A 14,247-nucleotide genomic window follows, 5' to 3' on the forward strand; every position below is an offset into this window, starting at 1 on the left:
TCTAATATTCCATATTTTATGCTGTCTTACATAAGTACTTTTTAATTTAAATTCCCAATTGTGTGTTGCTAGTATTAAGAAATACAGTTGATTTTTGTATGTTTGCCTTGTATCATGTAATGCTGCTGAATGAACTCACTTCTTGATTCTAGCATCTTTTTTTTTTTAGTTGAGTACTTAGGATTTTCTAAATAGACAGTCATATAAATGAAAAGACAGCTTTGTTTCTTCCTTTCCAATCTGCATGCTTATTTCTTTTTCTTACCTTACAGCACTGGTTAAGAACTCCAGTCTAATGTTTAATAGAAAAGTGGTGAGGGACATCTTGTTTGTTCCTGATCTTTGAGGAAAAGGGTTCAGTCTTACACCAGAAAGTATTATAATTAGTTGTAAGTTTCTCATAAATGAGTTTTATCAGGATAAAAAAGTTTTTTACTATTCCTAGTTTCTGTGAGATTTTGCCATAAATATATATTAGCTTTCTTCAAATCCTTTTTCTTCATCTACTGAGATAGTCATATGGCTCTTCTTGTCTAATATGTTAATATGATGAATTATACTGAGTTTTGAACACTAAACCAATCTTTCAGTCCTGGATAAACTCCAACTGCCAATGAGGTATTATTATCCTTTATATGTACTACAGCATTCAACTTGCCAAAAATCTGACAATTTTTTCTTCTATTATTCATGAGGAATATTGGTCTGTAGTTTTCTTTTCTTGAAATATATTTTTCTACTTTTGGTTTCAGCGTAATGCTGGTCTCATAGAGTAAATTTGGAAGTTTTATCTCTTTTTCAATTTTCTGGGAAAACATGTAGAGAATTGCTATTATTTCTTCATTCAATGTTTGGTATAACTCACCAATAAACCTTGCTGCTATTGTTTTTTTTTTTTTTTTTTTTTGGTGGGTAGGTTCTTAACTAAAAATTCTAATATAATATAGAGATACTCAGGTTATCTATCTTTTCATCAGTTTCAATAGCTGTTAGCTTTTTAAATATTTGCCTGTTGTGTATAATATTCCACTATTCTCTTACTGTCTACAGAATATGCAGTGATGTGCCCCTCTTTCATTCTTTATTTTGGTAATTTGTTTCTTCTCTCTTTTTTCTTACTCAGTCTACTTAGAAGGTTATCAATTTTACCAACTTTCTTAAGAAGCAGCTTGTGGTTCCATTAATTTTTCTCTACTGTTTTCCTGATGTCTAATTCATTGATTTATGTACTTGTCTTAATTATTTCCTTTCTTCTGCTTTCAAATTAACAAGCTTTTCCCCCCTAATTTCTTGATGCAATCTGATGCCATTAATTTGAAACAATTCTTATTTTCTAATAAGGCATTTAGTTCATGTATTTTCCACTAACCACTGTTGTAGCTAAATCCCTCTAATTTTGATACATAATGTTTTACTTTTTATTCAGTTCAGAATACCCTGAAATTTCTTCTTTGACTTGTTCTTTGTTCCTGGGATTATTTAGAGGTGTAAATAATTTCCAAGTACTAGGGGGATTATCTAGATATCTTTCAAATTGCAAGTAATAATTCTAAATAATCATGTGAATTATAAATATACTTCAACCAAGACATCAGAACAACAAACTAACCAAATTGTGACAGAGGGAGGCAACAGTCCAAAAAGTTTCATGTAAAAACTGTAATGACTTAAATGTGTTTGCTTAATTTCTCTGGAAGTATGAGTAGTTGGTCAGGTGATCTTGCTTCCCTTTTGAAAATGGTTTATCAGTCTGACACTCTATGGCCAAAGATTACGGCCTGAAAAGCTGGTTATAAATCAAATTATATTCCCACTAGCTAGCATTATAAATGTTTCACGTGTTTGCAGGAAAAGCAGTTTTCAAAATTATATACTAAAAGGAAAACATAATTTAATAATGTATTATTACTATTAACAATAGGTCACACAAAGGTCAACACTTTACTGAAACCTGTAACTTCTTTGTCTTTGCAACCAGTCCCCTTTAGGGCTACAGTTTCTTTATGACAAGATCACTGAAGTCTTACACTCAAGGATATCAACTCCATAATTAATTTTTTTCATTAAGTATGAATTTCTGCGTGCAAATCAGTCCTACCTTTTGAAAAGCTAATATGAACAGTACAATAACTAGCAATAGCTGACACCTAGTACTTACTATGTACCAGGTACTTCTAAGTCCTTTATGTGTTTTATCTCATTTAATTCTCACAGCAACTCTATAAAATAACTGCTGTTATTATTTATGCTTTTCAGATAAGGAAAATGAGCAGTAACTAGACCAAGCAGGTCCACAGCCAGAACCCAGGAAATATGGTCCTAATGCCTGTGCTCTCTGTCACATTATATTGCCTAACAATATTAGAAGTTACAGATTCGCACTGCAAAGACAACAAGTGCAAAACTAACCTTTTAAAGAGCTCAGCTACAGAAATAACTGATAAATTTTTGATTTCCACACAATTTTTCAGCAGGCAACTGAGTAAAGGCCTTGAATTGTAAATGGTAACCTATAAAATTTACTGAAATTTGACATCCAAAAAAAAGAAGAAAAAAGAAATTACTAAAGTGAAACAAAAAAATTGGCCTATTACTGACACACAGGTGAAGAAAAATTCATAATTACAATATACTAACCAAGAATAGGAAGTTACTGTTGTAGCTGAGATTAATAGGTTCACATTCAAATTTGACACTATTTCAGATTTGATTTGGCAAATTTCCCAAAAGCAAGCACAGATAAAAGAATATGAAGACCATATATACTCTGCTTAAAAATTTTTCATAGGGCTTCCCTGGTGGTGCAGTGGTTGAGAGTCTGCCTGCCAATGCAGGGGACACGGGTTCGTGCCCTGGTCTGGGAAGATCCCACATGCCGCAGAGCGACTAGGTCCGTGAGCCATGGCCGCTGAGCCTGCGTGTCCGGAGCCTGTGTTCCACAACGGGAGAGGCCACAACAGTAAGAGGCCCGTGTACCGCAAAAAAAAAAAAATTATGAAAATTTTCATAATTTTACCTTTTGGTTTCGGGGTAAATCTTGAACATTTGATGGAGGCTTGTAATTCAGAACTAGTCTTCTAAATTCCAATAGATTGAATAATGACTGAAAAAGAACAACAATTTAAGATAACCGAAGGGAAAATTCTATTAACAGAACTATAAAAATATGACTGGCCTGAAAGATTTATTTTATATACAGAATATTTCCCAGTAGCACAAGAAGGCCTATTTTCTCCCTGAGAAAAAGTCACATTTCTTTTATTTTGACATATTATTCTCGATCATTAACAATATTTATGGTACTGCAAAGGAGAAAATTATACGTGGACAACTCAAAAAAACATAATATATATTATTAAAAGTTTCCTTTCTTTATGTTACTATGTGCCTAAGCAGTTTCCTCAAAATAAAATCTACACAAATGCAAAGTTGAGAACTTTTTAGACATGTTATGTTCAGTATGAGTTTTCTAGAGGTATCAATTCTACAAAAATACAGTACAAATAAATTTATGGGCCAGATGCTAGGTGATAGAGACACAAAGAAATTACATATTATCGCTAATGGTCAAGGAGACACACAACCTAGAAAGGAGACAGATATTTAATTATAACAATAGCAGTGTTACTCAAAAATACAGTAATATTCATCATGTAGAGCATAATGAAAGCATGTGAAAGATGCTCATGAAAAAGCTTCCTGCAGCTATGTTTTTAAGCTATAGCTTGTAACCCATTAATGTCATCATGATAAACATTAATTTTAAAAACTGAAATAAAATATAATGGAAAATATCAGAACATGTCATAAACAGTCAATTCACCAGAGTATCATTTGTAAAATTTTCATTGGTGATATTTTTACATACGTATGTATGTGTAAAGTGTTTTACAATGTAAAACGTATTCCTTTCTGTGAGTCACAGTTTATAAAGTTTGAAAATCATTGCACTGGAGGTTATAATGTATTAAATCTTAGTAAAAGATGGGTTAGCTAACTTGCTAGAAAATAAAAATAGCACCACAAATCCATAAGAAAACAAGATTTTGTTTAGTACTGGGTGTTGGGAAAACTGGTCCACTATATATAAATAGTCATATATAGATATAGATGTGGATTAAAGACGTAAATATGAAAGGTAAAACCATAAAACTGATAATTGTGATCTGAAGTATTTTTTAATTAAACAATATGAACATATTCGTTTATTTATTCATTCATTTAACAAATATTTATGGAGCACCTACTACATGCCAGACACAAGGAAGACAGGCAGCAGAGAATAAAATATATCAAGTCTCTGCCCTTGTACTATCTTGTTATTGCAAGTTAAAACAATGAGAGCAGATGTTATAAGTCAGAAATAATAAGTACAGTAACAGACCAAAATCAGAAACTTAAGGAAGCAGCATTTAAAAGCCAGAGGAAAAAGAGCTATAAGAAAGACAAAATAAAAATAGTAAAGGAAATGTGGAGTATGAGATCACAGAAGAAAAAGGAGTAGAAAAGCTTTCAAACATAGTAGTGTATCAGAATAACTGCAGAGCTTTAAAAATTCCTATGTCAGGAACCTCTCAACAAAGATATAAAGTACCATAGAAGATTCTGGAGTACATCCAAGAATCACTGGCAAATTTCATGAAGGACAAAATTAGCAAAGGTTGAAGGTTGCCACATTCTAGTAAGGTAAGGGCAAGAAAATAATCTTTAGACTTGTCAATTGGGAAGTCACCTTTCCAGTAGAATGGTAGAATGGCAGAATAGCAGCAATGAGTCCTGAAGAAATGGGATAAAAGTAAGGGGGACAAAGTACAGACTGTTCTTAAAAGGAATTTAAATAGGAAAGAGAATACTGACAAATCTGGAGAATCTCAATCCCACTTCTATGCTCTGAGCTCCCACTGGAAAACTTTTTTCTTCTTCCTGAACACCCTTTAGAATTTCCTTTGGTGTGGGTCTCCTGGTAACAAAGTATTTCAGCTTCTGCTAAACTGAAAATTGTGGGGGCTTTTTTCATTTTTTAAAGATTTTTGCTAGTTATAGAATTCTAGACAGCCAGTTAATTTTTCCCAGAACTTTAAAGATAGCACTTCTGTTGAGAAGTCAACCATTAGTCTTATTTTTGCTCCTTCATAGAGGCGATACACCTTTTCTATCTGGCTACTTTTACTATTTTCTCTGTCTAGAGTGTTTCTCTCTTTTACTATGATGTGCCTTGGTGTAGTATTCTTTACGTTCATACTACCTGGTTCCTATTACTTCCCTAATCTGTGGCTTCATCTCTTTCATCAAGCTTGGAATATTCTTTGTCATCTCTTCAAATATTGTTTTTATCCTATTTCCCTTTTAGTTTCCCTCTGGAACCAAAAATAAATTGTGTTAGTACAATTTACACCATGTCCAAAATATCTCTTATATGCTCTCATCTGTATCTCATGGCTTTAGTGTGAAAATGTTCCACAAACTGTCCAGTTGACTAATTCTCTCTTCAGTGTGTCTGTAGCCTGCTAAACTCTTCCACTGATATCTTAACTTCATTTATCATATTTTTCAGTTCTAAATTTTCTATTTTAGAAATATTTTGTTTTGAACAAAATATTCTATTTTGTTCTTTTTATAGTTTTTAGTTTTCTATCAAAATTCTCAATCATGCTTCTAATTCCTTGAGCATAGTAATAGTTACATAACAAATAATTCGATTTTTAGTTTTCCCTGTAGGTATATTTCTAATTATCCATTATTTTCTCTTAATTTTTGGACATGTCTTATTTTCTGATATAACTAATTATGACTGATTTGAGTGCTAGACACTGTATGTAAAAAACTGGAGAAAAGGGGCTTCCCTGGTGGCGCAGTAGTTGAGAGTGCACCTGCCGATGCAGGGGACGCGAGTTCATGTCCCGGTCCGGGAAGACCCCACATGCAGCGGAGTGGCTGCGCCTGTGAGCTGTGGCCGCTGAGCCTGCGCCTCCGGAGCATGTGCTCCGCAGCGGGAGAGGCCACAACAGTGAGAGGCCCGCATACCGCAAAAAAAAAAAAAAAAAAAAAAACTGGAGAAAATTCTAAGTTCGAGATGATAGTATCTTCTAACAGAATTTACATTTCCTTCTGGCAGGCAGCAAAACTGGGACTACTTGCAAGCCTAGATCATCTTAACCCAATCAATTCTGAGAAAATCTCAAGCTGGGATTCACAAATTATAAAGCCTGGCCTATTTTTCAGTTCTCAGTTAATTCTAGGGTGTAGCCCTTTAGAATTTAACTGAAAATCTGAGGTGTTTCCTAGGGCTCCAAGCCTGTGTGAAACTTTGCTTAGCTCCCCAGCCAATCAGTAGTCACTCCTGAAATTGCCTCAAAGATAAAATCAGCCCAAAATGTGAAGCTTACTCTCTGAAATTCTTGTTCTCTCAAAGTGTAGCCTCAAAATTCCTCACTGCTTTAGGGTTTATGATGCCTTCAAAAAGCTAATTTCATTTTTCTTTTGTTTTGTTTTGGACTCCAGCAAAATATGAGCGGGTAGATGTCCGAAAACAACTTAATATGTTACTACCCGAAGTAGAATTTGTGACCGTGGATTATCACAACAAATCACAGAAATTTATTTTAAGTACCAATCTATACCATAAACCAGGCATAGTACTATTAGTCAACACATGCCTTCAAAAGGGGTGGGAAAGAGTAATTGTCACTACTGCCTAAATTGTGTTTGTGAGTCATACACATTGAAAACAAGTATCCTTTCATTCAGTCCAAAGCTAATGTGCCAATTTTGAAATTTGTTAAAGTAGAGTTTGGTTAAACTCTTGCTAACTTCAGAGAGCTAATGGAAGATGAGAGTTTAAATACATAATTTGTGGAAAACAAAAAGAGTGATGACAAGAGAGCAAAGGGAGACATAAACTGTCTATAATGAAAAATACTAAGGAAAAGCAACATAAATTCTCCTTGGTGGATTTTTTAAAAAATGAAACGGTATCAGATAAGTTTCAATGTGAGATAGAAACAGACTGGCAGGATTAAAAACTGAAAGTCTGTATAAAGAGCAATTAAAGCCCTATGTCCTTCCCAGACTGAGAAGCATCAGACAAGTACTCTCTCTCTCTTCCTGTGGAATACAGGAAAATTTAAACTTTGAATATAATTTAACTGACTCAGGTTCATAAAAATCAGTCATAGTGTATTTCAGGGTAGGATGAGATTCAGGGCTACAAATAGGGTTAAGTAAAAGCCTGCCAATTGACCCCCAACTGTCCCTTCCCCAATTCCCTTTCTCTAGACCTGCTTTTGGAAAGTTAGCAACCATGCTTAAACCACAAAAAAATCAGGATCCAGTCTGGATTTGAGGCACAGAAATCTCATGTTGTAAAGGATTCCCCTCACCAAAAAAAAAAAAGAAAAGAAAAGAGTTAACATGTTTGAGATGTTTGAGTATATGAAACACACTATGGATAATACCTCAAAAGAGAGGTTGAAGCAGCTGGAAATTTTTAAGGATAAATAAGTATACAGAAAACAGAAAGAAGAAAAGGTGGCAACTGACAACTCCAGGAAAACAAAGAATTACAGAGGGGTAGTCTTAGTAAACCACTATAATGTCTACAAAGTCAAAGAAAATGTAAACACTGACTACTGACTATTTTTAACTGGTGATATAACTATGTTGGGAGATGAAAGGAAAGGCGATTCTAGGTAGGTGAAATGAAAAGAGCTAAATCCTCATCTATCTCTGCAGAAAGGCATGTCATTTAGAAAAACAAAGATAGCTAGAGAAACAGAATTGGTTGTAGATGCCTTTAAGAAGCAGGACTATGCTTCTCAGGCAGGGTGGTTTGGAGCAGAGGGCTGTTGTTTTTCACAAGGCTTTTATTGCTATGGGATTTTTGGTTTTCTCTTTGAACTATGTACTCATGTTCTTTGATGAAAATTAGAGACAAAAGCAAGTGCTATGAAAAACACGTTAAATGATATCCTGAAATGTTCTGAAAACTTGCAGCACCTTTTCAATACCATACTTTTAATACATTAGAGTGGTAGAAGCATCTTAAGTCTTCAATTCCACCATAAGTAATATATGCTCCTTTACCGTTCATTCATTTACTAACTCAGTAATTACTTAAACGGTTCCTCCAACGTGTCAGACACTCTACTATACACTGGTACAGAACAGTAACCTAGATGATGTGCTCTCTGCCCTCAGGATGCGTGTATTTTAGTCAACTTAGAGTTTCATAATTTATGCATAAGGTGACCATATACTTTACCATCCAACCCATAACCCTTCTGAGTATGAAAAAGGGCTTGAAGACTAATTAATAGGTGCTGATAGATCTACAATGTGAGTAAACTGGGACTGTACCAGGCAAACTGAGAAGTATGAGCACCTTACTTCTGAGCATCTCAGAGGCATCCAAATGGGAATGGTGCTAAGGTTTATCATGAGAATCCATGGATTACTTGAACTTAACACCCCAAACCAGAGAAAGAGGAGAACATATTCCTATAAGTAACTACCTAATTCACTGACACCCTAGTGGAAAAAGCAGCCCCAATTAGTACTTTCTACATAAAAGTTCCTTTTGAACAGGATGAAAATAGTCCTGACTAGATAACTGGTTGATACCCAATCTAAAGACAGTCAGGCTAATATTATTAGCATCCAAAAGATTATGTAAGCCATTCTCTGTACAACCTTCTCCTTGCTTACAGTCTCTTTCTGATATGCTGTTCCCCTTTTCTTCCAAAATACTTAGGTCTCAGTACCTAAAGGAACAAATGTAACAAAGTTGTGCCTTCTGTAGCCTATACTCATTACCTACTCTGAAGTTAGAGATTTATAATCCCAGTAAACTACTATAATTGGTAGAAATACTTACAAAGAGAAGAATTCCCTGTTGTTTCATACTAGTCTTGCCAACTAAGTATAATAAATTCCATCCCTGAGAAAAGTTTGTAATTGAAACTTCACAGTACATTTATGTCACAGCCTGAACAAGTTCCACCTTGCTTTGGAAAATACAATTTAAAAACTTCCAACACTAATACAGATTTCCTACCCAAATTTTCTTTCATAAGTGAAAAGTTCCATTTATGATGATAAACTGTTATATTTCAGATGTCTGTGAAATTAAGCAAACGTCAAGAAATGAAAAAATAAAATACTTCAATTACTAGAAATGAAAAGTAAAAGGTACTTAAAATGGGTTAAGAGACTTTAAAATTACATTCAAAAACAAAACGAAGTTATCTCCAGATAAATTTTTCTTCCCACCCACAATTTTCTGAACTCTGAAGCTTAATGTTTTTCCACATCCCCAAGTCAGTATCTTATTACTTTATTATAATCCAAATTTTTCAAGGTTAGCGGTTACTTCTCCTAGGTGTTTATTCTAACTAAACTATTGATTCTTTAGAAGCACTTTCTTACTTCTTATAGTTTTCTAAGAGAAACAGCTAATCAATGAGCCTCATTTACTGGCTGTAATAGTGTAAAGGTAGCATCTACTTGTCCAAATACAGGCTGCAAAGCATACTCATAAACACTCAGATCAGAGCCTTAAAACTGTGCTTCATATTTTAAAATGATGACTAAATTATGAAATTTATATTGAACAATGAAATGCAAAAAAGCCCTTACAGTGCAAGTAAAGCAAGATAGCCTATTAAGAAGATCTAAGAGATTAAGATAGCAAATAAAGTTTGAGATATTGTTGGTATGTAAGTGAACAATTAATGCATACTCAAGGCCAAGAACAAAAGTATCATCACAAATTTATGCTAATCCAGGTATTCCTTAACATTTTAATAGGCTGGAAAACAAATAACGTACCATATTATTAACTAGCGTATACCACAGTTTATTAAAAAGTGAGGCATAAATCCAGAAAACCAAAGGAAATCAAATTATATAATATTATTTGCCAGAAAGGCAGAAAAGAGTTGGAAATTATAACACGGAAGTAGAAAAAAAGTTAAAACTACTGGTTAATCGCCTCGAGAACACAATTAACAACCTTGTAGAAATGAACTTAATAACCTGTGAGTTGCATTAATATCATATGAAAGTTTATGCAGTATACAGTTTTGGAAAAGTACAAAATGAAGAGATATTTTGAATGTAAAAGAATGTAAATTAGAATACATCTAATGATTTAAAAAGTACACATCAGAAATAATAAATAAGCTACAATTCAGCTGTATTAGGAAAATAAGCACAAATATTAATTTTCCTAAATGGCAATTAAAATTAAGAGCATGTTATTCATAGATTGTTTTATTTAAGGAGACTTTAATTTAACGTTTTACAATTTGACAGATAACATTATCAATGTCTGAGAATGGTAAAGATTTATGTCAAAAGTCATATCACATAAAAGTTTAAAAAAAAAAAAGAAAATTAGTCCAAACTGAGAAGATGATGGATATCTATGCATACAAACATTTTTCATTTTAGAATAAGGAGCTCTAGAAACATTTCATTAAGGCCTTTCCAAGTTAGAAAGAAAATATGTTATTCTTTATTTATCAACATTTATTCTTTACGTCATTCTCACATATGTATTGAGAATTATTTGTCAATCTGTTCCCTCCTCAAATAAAATGCTCTCTTACATAAAAATAGTATTTAAATGACTATAATTCTTGAATGATATTTTCCATTATATATAAATAATTCTGATCTGACTCACAAAAAAAAACCAGTTTTGGTTTCATACCTTGATTACATCCTTCCCTAAATTTTCAGGGATTTATATACAAAAATATTTTCTTTCCACTCTGACAATTCCCAACAAATGGGAAGGAGGAAAAATTAATTCTGAATAAGGCATTAGGTAGTGTTCTATCATTAAAACTCCATACTGGGAGTGAGGAACAAAGTGGGGTGCGGAATACTGCAATCCCCAAACTAGGTTAGTAGACAGAAAGGCATACTAAAACCTGATCTGCAGTTATATATAAAGTATACAGCTTAAAAGAAACACAACCCCAACCCACTTTCCATTGCTGTCAGGCCCACCAAATAGATCTGCATAAAGACTCTTACCTGAATAACAGCACTAAACCAGCAAGTATTGCCAACATTCTTTAGTCCAACAGGAGCTTTGTCCTGCCTTTTTCTATCATAAGGGTTTCGAGAATCTCTCCAAACTTCAGTAGGTGTCCTCTTCAAACATGCTTTATTTTCTGCTATGCTGGCTTCAAGAACTCTAAAACAATGGGAAGAAGATGATGGGGAAAAAAAGTACAGTATTAATTTAGTGCTGTACCCTAGAAAATAGCATACTATAAACTAAGGATTTTAATAGATTAAGCTCTAGACAATCCATCTGGGGAAGTAATATTTAAAACTAAATTTACTCAAGCGGAGGCTAGTTTTAAGAACATAGCCGTGGCAATGCCAACACATCAAGAGGCATGCAGCCTATTTTTCTCAGAAAAAGGAAATTTCAAACACAAAAAGACAGCATTATAGGAATATTATACTGTCTATATATATACAGACAGTAATAGGAAATATATTAAATTATATTTCAACAAATTAGAGGCTTAGTACCAGGGATACAGTACCTAGATAAGTTTTCTGAAAAGTCACTGTATTGAAATACATATTTACAATATAATATAATGACTATTTTTATAAGAATTACTTTGAATCAAGAAAACTAAAAATTGAAAAAAACTGTACTTTTATTCCTCTGACCATTAATTTCCTTTTCTATTATAAAAAGGGTAAAGTAAATTATAGGGTTCCTTTCAGTTCTAGAGATCCATGATTCTACAAGAGCTAAATAAAGGGAGAGAATATTTATGTGTTCACTTCTTTACCCAAAAGTTTGCCTAGGGAGAAATCTACTGAAACAAATATCTACATATCAGAATAATAAAAGATTAACCTCTTCAAAATAAATGCACTTACACAATATCTAAAAATATATCTAAAATATCTAAACATGGCTAAGAGTAATGCTACTTTGCTTAATGGTGTTCTTCTTGCTCTTAAACATGTAACAACATGCTGGAAAACCCTAATCCTCACATATAAACTAACCATGCATTTTTGCCTGCTCAAGACATGTGTTACTTACTATTCTAAATAAGCATAAATAATAGCTAAATATCTTAACGCATTCTGTATTCATTACAAAACCTCAGCAAGAGTAAGTTTTTTCAACGTTTTTGGCTTCTTGAGAAGATCTCATTCATGCTACACTATTTTTCTCCTAAAGATTTTGCTCTATCAGATTAATGTCAAAATAATATAGCTATCTTCCTTAATTATGCAGAAAAAGTAAATTATTCTTTTGTCTCTAACCTTACAACATGACATTAGATACAATGTATTAGATTCCAAACTAGTATTACTTAAAATAACTTATATGAATGTAGGATAGAGTCTTCTTTGGGAATCAGTAAAACCACATACTGAAAAAAAGAAAGCAGAAAACAACATGATAGGGACTTCCTGGTGGCACAGTGGTTAAGAATCCGCCTGCCAATGCAGGGGACACGGGTTCAAGCCCTGGTCTGGGAAGATCCCACATGCCACGGAGCAACTAAGCCTGCGAGCCACAACTACTGAGCCCGTGTGCCACAACTACTGAAGCCCACACGCCTAGAGCCCGTGCTCCACAACAAGAGAAACCAACCACAACGAGAAGCCCGCACACCGCAACGAAGGTCCCTGCTCGCCACAACTAGAGAAAGCCTGTGTGTAGCAACAAACACCCAACGCAGCCATAAATTAATTAATTAATTAAAAAATAAAACAACATGATACATTACAATGTAAAGATCAAAGTAAACTCACATATTTAAAAATAAACAGTATACACTTTTAAGAGTGGTCCAACATTAGCAGCAGTACTCTGCCTAAATATCAACTCTCCATGCAACCTCAGCCCATACAAGCTTTTTCTCTTAAACTATTGACCACTAAAAAGTAGTAGAACTCCTTGGAAGGTATTTATTAGATGAATTGGGGCATAAGAAAGTCAGCATTTATCTAGAACATCCCACTCTTATCAGAAATAAGTTTTAAAGAACATAAGGGGGAGGTAAGTCAAAGAGCCAACCTGAGAGAATTCCTACTGTTCAAGTTGTACAATTCAACATAATGTAATACAAGAATGAGAATAATCAACTGGAACAATTAAATTTGTACAAGGCGACTACTTCAAAAGAGAAAAGTTAACACATGGTATACAAAAGGTAAATACAACACCAAAGTCTATTTTATATAACAAGGTATATTTAATTATTTATTGACTTTTATAAATGGGAATGTTTTCATTTGAAAAGTTTGCTCCTTTTGTAACATATGTATATCCAGAAGTATAAATAAAGGAACCTTATTCCTCATTGGTAATTAGAAATGAATGAACTAAAAAACAAGCAATGGGTTCTGGGTGAAGTAGCAACAATAACACAAACAGGAAAGAAGAATTAGCACCAGCGGTCATATATAAGGGACAGAAGAGGCATAAAGCAGTTGATTAGCACCAGTGGGCATGTACAATAACCATTAAAAAAGAGGATTCTACAGTATATTCCAAAAGCATAAACTGATCAAAAGTGAAGGAGAACAAGGAGAACTACACTCATTCCTAAATCTTCTAGGTGGATGACCCTCTACCATTACATATTTTTAAACTTCTAATTATAATAAAATACTAATTAGAAATAACCCTTTTCAATGCCAACACACCAGATCATTTGTATCATAATGACCAGGAAACGGGTCACACAGACAACAGTCATGGAAAACTTGAGAAGACCTGATTTCTATAAAATGTACTGTCTACAAAAATTAAAGTCTAAAAATAAGTCACATGTACGCCAATAAAGAGGTTAAAAAAATAAATATTAAAAATTGAAAGAATAAGTCACATGAAGTTAATAACAAAATGCAACTCAGCCTCAAGACCATATTGAGTAAAACTAGGTCTCCTGTTCCCCACAAGTGTCAACAACCCATCCCAAATCTACAATCTAGACTCCCCTGAGATAATGACATTCTTCTAATTCCAGATCTAGTTAACATTACTAAAAACTAAAAACCAGAAAGTATTTTTTTAATGGTTCTTTTAATGGTTTTTTAATGGTTCCATTTTTTTAATGGTTTAAAGAAGTAGATTTATTGTAATATTCCTTAAACATATGGTAATATGGTAGAATTATGGTACTAAAAATACAGTCAGTTCAGGCACCCTCCTCTTCAGCCCCCTCCCGCCAAGAAAATACATCTGATTTT

The 14,247-nt window shown here is 33.5% G+C and overlaps 1 protein-coding gene across 1 annotated transcript in view; it reads right to left on the reverse strand.

The window, feature by feature from the left end:
* The window catches only part of USP25 (ubiquitin specific peptidase 25), a 139,955-nt gene that overhangs the window by 84,360 nt on the left and 41,348 nt on the right, over nt 1–14,247 (reverse strand). The window contains 2 exon segments of the mRNA XM_082840200.1: nt 3,017–3,103; nt 11,041–11,203. Coding sequence (XP_082696326.1) covers nt 3,017–3,103; nt 11,041–11,203 — 250 coding nt within the window.

The sequence above is a fragment of the Leucopleurus acutus genome (genome assembly GCF_964270905.1).
Source record: "Leucopleurus acutus genome assembly, chromosome: 5".
NCBI classification, from domain to species: domain Eukaryota; kingdom Metazoa; phylum Chordata; class Mammalia; order Artiodactyla; family Delphinidae; genus Leucopleurus; species Leucopleurus acutus.